Source organism: Lactuca virosa, chromosome 7 (assembly GCF_052849685.1).
Source record: "Lactuca virosa cultivar CGN04683 chromosome 7, Lactuca_virosa_CGN04683_v6, whole genome shotgun sequence".
Taxonomy (NCBI): domain Eukaryota; kingdom Viridiplantae; phylum Streptophyta; class Magnoliopsida; order Asterales; family Asteraceae; genus Lactuca; species Lactuca virosa.
Genome location: NC_136432.1, coordinates 100,396,719 through 100,409,018, shown reverse-complemented (window position 1 = coordinate 100,409,018; position 12,300 = coordinate 100,396,719). Strand labels below are relative to the sequence as shown.

At 30.5% G+C, this 12,300-nt stretch overlaps 1 protein-coding gene across 1 annotated transcript; it reads right to left on the bottom strand.

Annotated features, from left to right (window-relative positions):
- Positions 1–263: 263 nt before the first annotated feature.
- Positions 264–3,584, bottom strand: LOC145124435 (eukaryotic translation initiation factor 5A-like). Its single transcript, XM_079059758.1, has 5 exons — positions 3,370–3,584; positions 2,246–2,368; positions 1,286–1,342; positions 1,076–1,150; positions 264–591 (listed from the first exon to the last, which is right to left on the bottom strand). Exons 1-5 carry the CDS (start codon positions 3,490–3,492, stop codon positions 490–492), a joined length of 480 nt encoding a protein of 159 aa, XP_078915884.1. The 5' UTR covers positions 3,493–3,584; the 3' UTR covers positions 264–489.
- Positions 3,585–12,300: the final 8,716 nt, after the last annotated feature.

Below are 12,300 nucleotides of genomic sequence, written 5' to 3'. Positions count from 1 at the left end.
TAGGATACTTCACATGAGTATAGCTAGAAATAGAATTGGAGGCACTCCAAAACTTTTCAAGGAGAAGTACACTAGAAAAGTAAAGAAAAATTTGAACATGAAAGATGCTTAAGCCATAAGTACATCTTCTGGAAGTAAGATAAAACTCTCAAAGAAACCGTAACCATTTATAAAAAAAATAAAAGGAAACAATGGCTAGAGTTCCTCATGTATCCGTAACCCAACCCAAAAAGTGACAAAGAAGAATCATAATAACACAAAAATAAAGCAAAAAACAACATTCTATATATACGGTTTTTGCTAGTGCTGATTCAAACTATAAAAGATAGAGTAAGATTGGACTACTACAATCCTAATATGCAAATTTATATCTACCACATACAATAATAAACCAATACCGTTTTGTAGCTAAATACGTCAGGTACCATACAATAAAAGTCTACGTTTAAGTATAAAACATTATATTGGTGTCTAGCTACTATAACATGTTTAATTCTTGCCGATATCTTTGAGAGAATTAATCTGCTCTTCTTCCATAGCCGACATAACGCTCACCACGAGATCTTTTCCTTCACTAAATCCATCTTTAATCTATACAAAACAAATAAAAAACGAGAAAAATAGGCGTTGTAGAACATTTACACCTCGTTCCGGAGTTCAACTTAACGAGAGAAAAGAAAGGAAATTGGTGGAAATGAGAAGAAACTAAAAGAAATTGGTGTTCCCTAGTTTTATTAAAGGAACGAAGTGGAGGAAAATGGAAGGTTCACTTTCCCGCCTAACTTTTCTTCCGATTTGGAAGGATTTGGAAAGAAAGAACAAAATTATTAATTTTCCTTCCACTTCTCACCAACTCGGGAACGCAAAAGAAAACTTTCTTTTCCATTTCATTTCTTTTCTCTCATTACTTTCTTTTCTCTTCTATTATTTTCTTTTCTTAAACTCATGAACTAGGTGTTAGGTTGAAGGTATCTAAAATGTATGTCTTAAAACACAATTTTGTTGTTATAGTATACTACAACCTCTTAGAAGAATAAGACTTTGAGATTAACAAAACCTTTTTGATAGGATTTACCTGTGTAAGAAGATTTTCATCGGTGGGAAGCTTTAGATCATCTTTTGTGTTTCCACTTTCGGTAAGAAGACTCACCTAATATTTGAACAATCATATCAATTAATACACAATAATCGACAAAAAAAATATATTTTTTAATATATATGCCATATACATACATACATAGCTATGACAAGATATTTGGTAGTTAATTTGTATAAGAATACTTACAAAGCCGTCTTCAGAAATGTCAATCAATTGATAATCCGTACGAGTGACATGCGGGACCTATGAGAACCATATGAAAATAATCTCATAATTAACATATTCTAGAAAAAAATTGAAAATAAAAAGTAATAATAATAACTGAGAATTTAGGAAAGAACTGTTAGAACTAACAAAGGGCATTTTAGTAATTTAGTTTGATTTCTGTTAGTTAGGTCGTTAGCAACAGTTAATTTGTTAAGCTTCTTTCCTTCTTGTATATATAATGAGTCTGTATGTTAATTGATCAATTTAATGAATACATATCATTTTGCAACTCATTCAATTCTTTCAATTCAATCTTAATAACATGGTATCAGAGCTACATGATCTGATTCTTCATCTTTTGATTCAAATTTTCATCTGATTCATACTCTATTTTTTGTTTTTTTTGTTTCTTCAATGGCTGAATCACAATCTAATTCTTCTGGTTCATCTAATTTGTCCATTGATCATTCAAGCCCTTACTTCATAGGATCATCTGATAACCCCAATTTCTTACTTGTTACTACTCCATTCGATGGAAATGGATTCAACTCATGGAAACGATCCATAATCATTTCTTTATCCGCAAAGAACAAATTGGGGTTCGTTGATGGAACTATTTCAAAACCTCTCACTTCTTCACCCAATTATCCTAATTGGCACAGAGCTAATTCCATGGTAATTAGCTGGCTTCTTAACTCGTTGTCCAAAAATATTGCTGAAAGCGTTCTATTCTTACAAACTGCATATGAGATCTGGAATGAACTCAATCAACGTTACGAACAATCAAATGGAGCTCTTCTTTATCAAATTCAGCAACAGAGTTTTTCGTTGTCTCAAGGATCTGAAAATTTTTCATCATACTTTACCAAATTGACAAAGGTTTTTGCCAATTATGAGAAGAAGGAACTTACATCACAATTATGAGAAGAAGGAACTTACATCACAATTATGAGAAGAAGGAACGATATCTTCAAGCTTTTTGCCAGTAAAAATGTCAATTCCTACAAAATGACACTTTGCATGACCATGCTTGCCTGTTTTTGAGGTGGAAACCTCAACAACCTTCACATCAAAATTAGGTTTAAAGATTTTTATAGATATACATAAATACAACAAATAGCGCGACTAATATATCTTAAGTGAAGCGTTGAAAATTACCATTTAACTTAACATATAATTTTATAAAAATACTGAATAATTGATCATACATTTAAAATAGTTAAAGAAAAGTAGAGGACCAAAAGTACTGAAGTTCTTAATTTTATAATTATAGAAATGTATAGTATGTGATTTGTATACCAAAATTTCAAAAATATGTTCGAAATCCCATTAACAAATTCAAAAAAAAAAAATATTTTATTCCAAAATTTCGTGTAAATGTTGTCTTGAAATCAAATAAAAAAGTTAAAAATATAACAAATAAGAAATAGATATGCTGCAAAGGTATAAAATATGACTGTTGAAAACTCAATAATATTAAACATTATTAAACATTGCGAAATGAATTTTGAAAATGGGGAGAGTTTCTAAAGAGTTTTTGTTGAAATAAATAAAAAATACAAATTATATAGAAATTCAAAATGAGTATTTCGGAAATAGCAATTACTTCTGTATATCTCCTAAAATCAAATCATGCAGTTATTTTTATGAATATCCTATTATTTGTGAATTCCAATAGCTGAAAATATATATATCATGTCATCTTTTTTATGACTTTAGAGATGTAGCCCTAAATCTCAAAGATAAATTGGTTTATAAACGTATGTGGGACTTTCTATTCCTACCGAATTTAATATACCTAATAAATTGACCACAAACACAATTAGGACCATTGACTGTGACATAAAACTGGTTTCCATTCTAATTTTCTTAAACCTTTAGATTTAACTACGCATAACTTTAATTAAATAATAATCAGATCGTTTCTTTAAATTGCAATAAAGAAACCTATAAACCCTAATCAAACACTCCTTCGGTATCCATGAAACGTTCGATTACCATAACCCATAAATCAAAACAGGAAAACCCATAAAAGAAATCATAAATAAAGAAATCAAACACACCTTGCAAGGCCTGTTCTTGATGACTATGTATCCATTTTTGCGAATGGTGCCTGCTTGTTGAGGGAAAGTTTTGGATGCTCCGGCATCAGCCTTGGACTCGAAGTGAACCTCCTCGTCGGACATCCTTTTTTTATGGGTTTTTTTTTTTGAAAATCAAATAAGTTTAGGTTTTTGATGATTTGTGGGTGATTTTGAGAGAAAGATGAGAAAATTATGGAGATCAGTCGGGCCATTTTATTAGGGGAGGAGGGGAAGTGATTCAGTCCTTCTTGAATTCTACTTCCTTGCTATGAAATGAAATGTTCCAAATTAATCTCACTAGTAAGATGTAATCCTGGTCATCGGATGATGATTTATGATGAAGTTTAAATAAAGGGGTGAGATTTTCAAAAAAGGAATAACAAAATATCTAATCACAATTTCGATGTTAAGTAATATATTTTGTAAACATGATGTTAGGTAATATATTTTGTAAACCTTGTTTTATCGTTTTTTTCCTTACAATATTTGTGGAGATCATGTACCGTTCTTCAATCCTCTCATGCAGTAATGACATCTACGTAATGGGACATCGCTGGATATTCATAAACTGTATTTGTAACTTGCGAGTAATTAAAATTACTTTTTCAAACATCCATCGTTAAAATAGTTTTTACATGTTTATAAAATTATATATTTTATGTTTAGGAAGGTTTCAGAATTCAAAATATTGAATAAAGGTTCTAAATTACCAAAACAAAAGTTTAAGTTCCAAAATAAGATGACGTTGTATCAATATAATGTAGTAACAAGGTTTAAATGTCATCACAAATACACATGGGTATTGAGAATACCCAATGTTAACTCATTTAAAGTGGTGAAGATAGCAATCATCTTAGTTGAGTCATCCCCCCCCCCCCCCCCCCCCCCCCCACACACACACACACACACAAACACACACCAAAAAAATCAATTAAAATAAAAAAAATACCAAACAAATTTTCCATGCCAAGCTCCGCTACAACCAGGAGCGGACCCACGAATTTTCCAAGAAGGGGGCAATTTTTTTTAACTTTTTATGGGGGCAAATATTTTTGAAGAGTCATAATATATAATATTTTTTAGAAAAAAAAATATTTTTTAATTAAATGTTTTTTGTTGTGGGGGCAGCTGCCCCCACTGACCCCGTTGTAGAACCGCCCTTGGGTACAACTCGATACTAACAATGGTTAGCCAAATAAGATCAAACTATTTCAACAATTTAAAAATAGGATAAATTCAATCAATAACAATAATGCAATATGTTTCTATCCGCATTCCCTAGTCCATCCAAACAAGTCTAAGCTCATAATGATTATTCAACGTGGGCTTAATGAGAGTACTCTCTATATACCATGTACCATCTTCCAAACTAGGTATATGGTGAACCATCCCACAAGACCCACACATTAGGTAGCTAACCATGATATGTGCACAATGATGATTACCTAGAATTCTAGTCAATTCAAAAAGTCAAATTATGCATGAATATCATGAGTGACACTCATAATCTTCCATCATAAATGAATACACATAAGAATTCCAAAACATTTTTTAGCCAACAAAGTTGATCAATTGAGTATAAGTCCTTTCAAAATAAGTTTTGCAATGCACACATAATATTTATAGTAGACACATATCACATAAAGGAATATCATATAGATTCAAACAATCAAAAACGCCAAAGCATGTATAGGGACATGTACTTCTGTTAAACTCGTCTCAAAAGCTAATATTGCCAATACACCTTCTTCAAGGCTTCAATACATGCAATCACACCAAATGATTCCAAATGAAGGATATAAAATGACTAAAATACCCATCATAGATACTCACTACTTCATAGTCTCAAAATGTTCATTTTCCAACTATATAGGGACTATAGAAGCCATTGGATGTCAATAAAGTAATCCAAATACAAGTTAGGAAAATAAAAAGAATCCATAATAGATTAAAAAATGCCCCGTGTGGATTTGTATATGGATTCCACACGGCCAGTGCAGCTCCCCTTCATATCCAAAGTCAACAGTTTTCACTTTTGGCCCATACATTTGCTCCCAATGTTTTCAATCATCACCAAAAATAACAAATTTTTATTTATTACAAAACATAAGTATTAATATCAATATTTAAATTAAAATTATTTGTATCATAAATAATATCATAATATATTAAGTACTTAATGTTTTAAGACTTGGAAGACCTTCTTATATAACATTAACCTTTTGCTTTATGCCTTAAGATTCTAATGATTTCAAAGTGATACTAAACCACCATAATATTATCTTATTATCGCTAATGATCTTCCAACCTATGATATAATGATCATATACATCTCAATTCCATTCCTAAGTCATAATTTTATTCCATAGTTACATGATTCCAGTCTCAACCTTAGAAGTTGAGTTGATTCTAATATGTAAAAGTCATAAGGTCACTTATACTTTAGTTCTAGTTACTTCATATGATTCATTTGAAATCTTAATAATTGTTTGTTTTAAAATCACTTCATATCATTCCAATGGTACATCACCATTGGGATCACTAATTCCAATCATAATTTCAATGGATCTCATGGATTATAACTAAAATGCACATTAGAATGCATAACTACATTATTTCAATATAGATTAGAATCTACAAATACATATAGAACTCAATGTACAAGTTAATTAAGCCTATGTACAACTTATTCATAAGATTTGGGTTCAATCAACCAATTCCATCAATGGAGATGTAATTTAACTCAACGTACAAGTGAATTTCAAGCATTTATATCAACTAAAAAATCAAATGATTCTATGAATTTGGATTTGGTGTTGGAGCCAAACCTAGATCAAATTTTATGCATATGAATAGAGAGATTATACCTTAATGCTTTAGTAATTGATCCTTATCTTCAAGCTTCTACTTGGGCTGAAAACCCACCTTAGCTCTAGTTCTATCTATACACGCTTGGAATGTACACGTAGGGTTCTCACCAAATTACAAGTTGGTATTTAGCTCAAATAGGAGAGAACCCCATTTTGTTCTTATTAAACTTAAGTCACTTGGAAAAAATGATCCACGAGTTCCTTATTTCACATAATAGACACCATTCTCCAAGAAATTAATTGAGTTTTAATATTAAGTTTTTCCCCGCTCCACTATTATTCTATCATTTAGGTCCTTGACTAAGTCAACTAGGTATGACAAGTTTCACCTATCTTTCACCCTTTTCATCTATCTTTTAAAAATTTAATCTAATATACTTTCAACAATTAAATCTTCAAGAAATTATTATTTAAACATAATAAAATTATTAATTCAATTATTATTATTATTATTATTATTATTATTTACTAAACTTTTTATTTCTCTCCAAAATCAGAATGTTACATTTTCCTTCTCCTTAGGACAATTTTGTCCCCAAAATTACACGATCCAAGAATAGTCATGAATATCTCTTCTTCTATCCATATCCAAGTCTTTTAGGTAAGTAGATACTATAAGCTTTTGTGATCCATGTAGAATTGACATTTTTTACCTTATAAATAATGCCTCTAAATCTCCAAGGAATGAATGACTACTTCAAAATCTAGATCATCGGTTTGATAGTTCTACTCTTGCACTTTTAACTGCCATGCATATGCTATCACTTTGACACTTTAGGAGACGACACAACCCAAACTTGTTTAAGATGCATCACTATAAACAACAAAGTCTTCTATTCTATCTAATAACGTGAAAAAAAGTATATGTTGACGCAGAAAAGGTAGAGAACTCTTTTTGCTCAATAGCTAAATAAAGAGAAAGCAAACCACCCCGATAAGAATATTCCAAAGCTTTTGTATGTTATTAGGCTCTTCAAATGCTTTCTTATGAATAACAGTCTAAACATACTTCACATTCTTTCTACTCAACGTTGTTAAGGGATGTGCAATCTTTGAGAAATTTTAAATGAATCATCGTAAGTAGCCCGCAAATCTAAGAAAACTTCTTATCTCTATTAGAGTGTTGGCGACTTTCATTTCATAATAGATTAATATTTTATGGGTTCACTTTTATCCCATTTTTATTCACCATATGGCCAAGAAATTAAACTCTTCAATGAAAACTCACATTTTGAATTTTTTTCCATACAAATTATCCTCTCCTACCGTCTTGAGCATAACTCTTAAATGTTCCTTATGCTATTTTCTCATCTTCAAGTAAATACGAATATCATCAATAAATACTATCACATATTTATCAAGATAAGGTTTATTAACCATATCATAAAGCCTGTAAAAGCATGATATATTGGTTAAGCTAAAGGTATCACTAAGAATTCAACATGATCGTATCTAGTGCAAAAACCTGTCTTTACTCATTTTCATATATTACTTTCAATCAATGATAACCATATCAAAGATCTATCTTTGAAAAATAACTCGCTTGTTGTATTTGGTCGAAAAGATCATAAATTATTTGGAAGGGATAATAGTTCTTTGATGGTCACTTTGTTAAGGCCATGGTAGTCAATACACATTCTCATTGATCCATATTTCTTCTTTAAAAAAAATCAGAGCTACGTAAGGTGAAGTGCCCTGTCTCACAAAACTATTGTCTAACATATCTTGCAACTTAGTCATTAGTTGTTAAATTCCGTAGGTTCTAAGCGATACGATGTGTAACCATGATGAATTTTAATGGAGAGTATTCTCAAGTTCAAAGAGAACTAACAATAAATTAGTTATATATATATATATATATATATATATATATATATATATATACACACACACACACATACACACACACACATACACACACATCTAGGTGGTTAGATTAGTAGGAGGTAGTTATATTGATGTAGACTTCATATTGTTAAGATGAATATTGAATATGTTAGTCTAATTGTGTTCACACATAATATGAAACACTAGACATACTAAAATCACTCTTACGAAGATCAACATGATGTATCGGATAGAAGACATATAATTACATTTCATATTTTTCTTTTTCCAAATCTAGAAATCAGTTGAAAGGGATAAATTGATGTTCTAAGAAAATAAAGTGTTTTCAAAAGATTGAATATGTATAGAGATACATTTTGATGATGCTTGATTTTTTTCTTAAAATACTTACATATGAGGAATGCATTTTGAATAAAGCTAACATTTTTTCATCATCGAATTCATGACGAATCATACTAAATGAAGTTAGTGGTTCCTGAAAGGTTCACTGAAATGAAATTGTTAATATGTGACGTAAGACCATGCCTTTTTATGCACACCATGAGCTTGCTAATAACATTGGGGCTAACCATGTGATGACATGAACAACCGATATCATTTATTAGATTTTTTGTATTCGGGTATTTAAAGTGATAACTAATGATTTCTCAATATAAAACTATTGTATGTGGTAGGATTCTTTACATCAATATTGATGTGCTTTGTATTATCATGTTTAATTTGCTAAAGAGTTGAAGGATATATCTTATAGATAGAATAATTTATATAAGGTATGCATAATGTGAAGGTTGGTAACATTCATGAGATAACTGTATCTTGGTAGAAGATCCAAATTCACATGGTAGAAGACCCACTTTATGGATCGACATCATTCATTGAATATTGAAAAATGATTTAAGTCTCTATGTCCTTCGATACATGTCTAAGATTGTGAATGGGTATAGTGTTATATATTGATGTATGTCAAACACTATTATGAAACATGATAGTTATAGAATTCTACAATCATAAATGACATGAAATTCGGGAGAAATACATATTGTCAAATATATGGTTCATTCCTCTAATTGGAATTTGATATAGGTTGGTCCCCTTGATGAATTAAATGAATCTAAGTATGGGGACACACCCACATGATTATGAATGATAACTTTCATTCACATATCAAGAAAAGTTTTAAACTTTTGAGAATGATTCGAACTATGGTTTATGCTCATAGATACTATAACGAAGGGATATTAAGACAAGAATCATTTACCATTAAGAATGGATGCTCTGTGGACGCAAACTTTCAGATATGTATAAGGAAAGTGACGTGTTTCTAGAAGCCTACCACTATTTGTATGGTTGACCTTTATATGTTATTTATTTATCAAGTATTTAATTAATAAATAAATACTTAATTTTTGGTTACATAATTAAAAGTGATTTAATTAATGAAAGCCTTTTGAATTTAGAATTAATGAGATTCAATTTGGATTTTTTGTTTTAGTTGGCAAAAGTGGCTTTGGGAAAGTCCATCAACCAAATAATAGAAGAGAAATTTTAATATCATTATTTACAGGTTAATAGAAGTTAAGAAAACCTTGATTTCCCCTCCCATATGTGTAAAGGTGATGTCCAATCTCTCCATATCTCCATCCTCTATTAATGTCGACTTCAAATAACAAAGAAAGAAAAGGAGTATCGGTATTAATCTGTTGGGAGTCTAGCAACTATTTATTCATTCTCTTTGTAGACCAACCATAGAAGTTATCTTATTGCTAATTAGTCTCCAAATCGTTGATGTAGCATTCTAAACATCCTATGTTTATGGAACATTGATCTATTTTTTTTAATTATATTATTGGATCTTGGGGATTTTAATTTTAAAATATTGATTTTTCTTTTGTTGTTGTTCCGATTAGTAAAGTGTTGTAGTCATCAATCTCTAATTGTTTGAACTGAGCATAGAAAATGTTTAATGTGCTTTCTATCATCTTCACATGGAATCTAGTTAGCTGTCATTTGTGAGATGTTTTGGACATGAGATGAATTGGGTTAGGGGATTTAGATCTGTATCATGTATTGTATTTGTTTATACTATTTTGACATTGATGTTTAACGATATCTATAAATTATTATAATAATGTATTATGTTGCAATATTACCCCTAATTTTGTAACCTAATGATTGATAAACGATTATCTATAGGATTTGTACCTTGTGTATAAATTTGGAAAATATCCATACACTATATAAAGGTTTATGCTCGGTAGTGCTCATTAGGCTCCCTATGCCAAATAAATTATTTGACATGTATTTAGATCAAGAGTCTTATGTGAAGTCTAAAACGAACTGCCATATGAGGAATCAGAATCAGATTCATGAATCATTCACATAAATTGCAAGTAATCCGGTTAAAGCTCTTGTATATTATTGATTGAGAAAAGGAACATACAAAGAGACTTTGAGATTTTGCTCAACCTAACTGATGTTGATACAAAAATGGAGTTTTTTAGGAAGCTTCTCTAACAAGCTAAGCAAAAGGCTATATATATATATATATATATATATATATATATATATATATATATATATATATATATATATATATATATATATATATATATATATATATAGGTTAAATACATCACATTCCAAATAACTAAAATGTACCACTAAGCAAGAGATACTTCATGAAATGTCTTCAAACATAGCCTTCACAAATATCTTCACAAATGCCAACATTAGTTTCAATATTTTCAATACTCAACAATCTCTCCCTAAATGTTGAAACTGATGAAGATCACGATTTACATCTTCTTGGCATTACCCCCTGAAATTGTGAGACTTCTCAGAACATGGGATCTTCAAAGAGAGAAGTCAGATCTAAAAAATATCATCAACAAAGAGCATAGATCTAAAATTGTGAACTCCCCCTTGAACAAACATCTCACCCCTTGAATCTTCAACAAATGCTATGGAGAGAATTTGGAAAGTTAAGAATAATCAAATCACCAGCAACCTATTCTAATCACAAGCAAGTTGACTAGGAAACATGAAAGCTATCCCAAGGCTAACATGGATCTTCAAAACCCATCAGATCTGAAATCATCTTTAAAAATGCGTGCAAATAAGATTTGACTCTAAAATATCGCACTTACCCATTCTTTCACAATAATATCATAAACTTCAAAAAAACCAACGAAAAGTTGGCAAAACACGAAAATAACCACTAGATAATAGCTTTAACTGACGGGTAAAACACCAAAATTCTGAATTCCTCCGAAGATCGGAACATTTCGGAGATGACCAGTAAATTCCGAAAAGAATGTTTACATATCAAGTCCGAAGAATAGTCTTTTAGTTCCGAACAGTAGTCTTCAAAATCATAAACGAAAACAAAATCTTTTTGGTTTTTTGAGGTTTTTCTGATGCGAAAACGAAAATAACCAAAATAGTCTTTTTGGATTTTCAGTTTTCTGAGGCTTCAAAAAGAAAGAAATAACGAAAACATATTTTGTGATTTACATGTTTTTGAGAATCAGACAAAACGAAAAGATAAAAAACAAAAGTAAGAAAGATTTTTGAGTGTTTTGGACCAATAGAGAGTTTAAGAAACGAACATAAGAAAGGGTTTATGAACAATTTTAGAGTTAGGAAAAATTATCTTCAAATTGAAAAAGAACCAAACCTCCGAAATTCAAAATCTGAAATCGAGATTCCGATTGGTTCAGACATTCACAATATTTCCGAAATAGTCACAAAAAAATCGTCAAATTTATGAAATCTGTTCGGAAATGAGACCTAATTCCAAATTCAAAAGTTATGAAGATGCTTTTCCGAACACATTAAAAAAATGCTTTTTCAGATAGACACAATCTTCAAGACAATCTTTTCTGTGAGCACTTTATTCTAGGCAGATTTATTCTGACAACATGCCTTTTGATATGCCTTTTCAGAGAAGTCTGACTCCCAATACACGCATACACAGTTGGCACGAGTTTTCTCTCCATATTCAATACATCAAACACATAAAACAAGATATGAAGAAATACGCCAAACGAGACTATTTAATGCAAAATCAACTTTTCATATAAGAGCTGATGTAGTTGTCGATTTTGAACCATCATTATCAGCAATTTGGTTGACTTATGAAGATCATTTAAAATTTTAGATCAGGCAATATCTAGAAAGAGACTGATGAACT

Coding starts and splice junctions, on each gene's coding strand:
- LOC145124435 (XM_079059758.1), bottom strand. CDS start 3,492: ATGTCCGACGAGGAGGTTCACTTCGAGTCCAAGGCTGATGCCGGAGCA. Junction 2,369..3,369: donor TCAAGAACAGGCCTTGCAAG/GTGTGTTTGATT, acceptor TTTGATGTGAAG/GTTGTTGAGGTTTCCACCTC. Junction 592..1,075: donor ATGAAAATCTTCTTACACAG/GTAAATCCTATC, acceptor TGTTTTGTATAG/ATTAAAGATGGATTTAGTGA.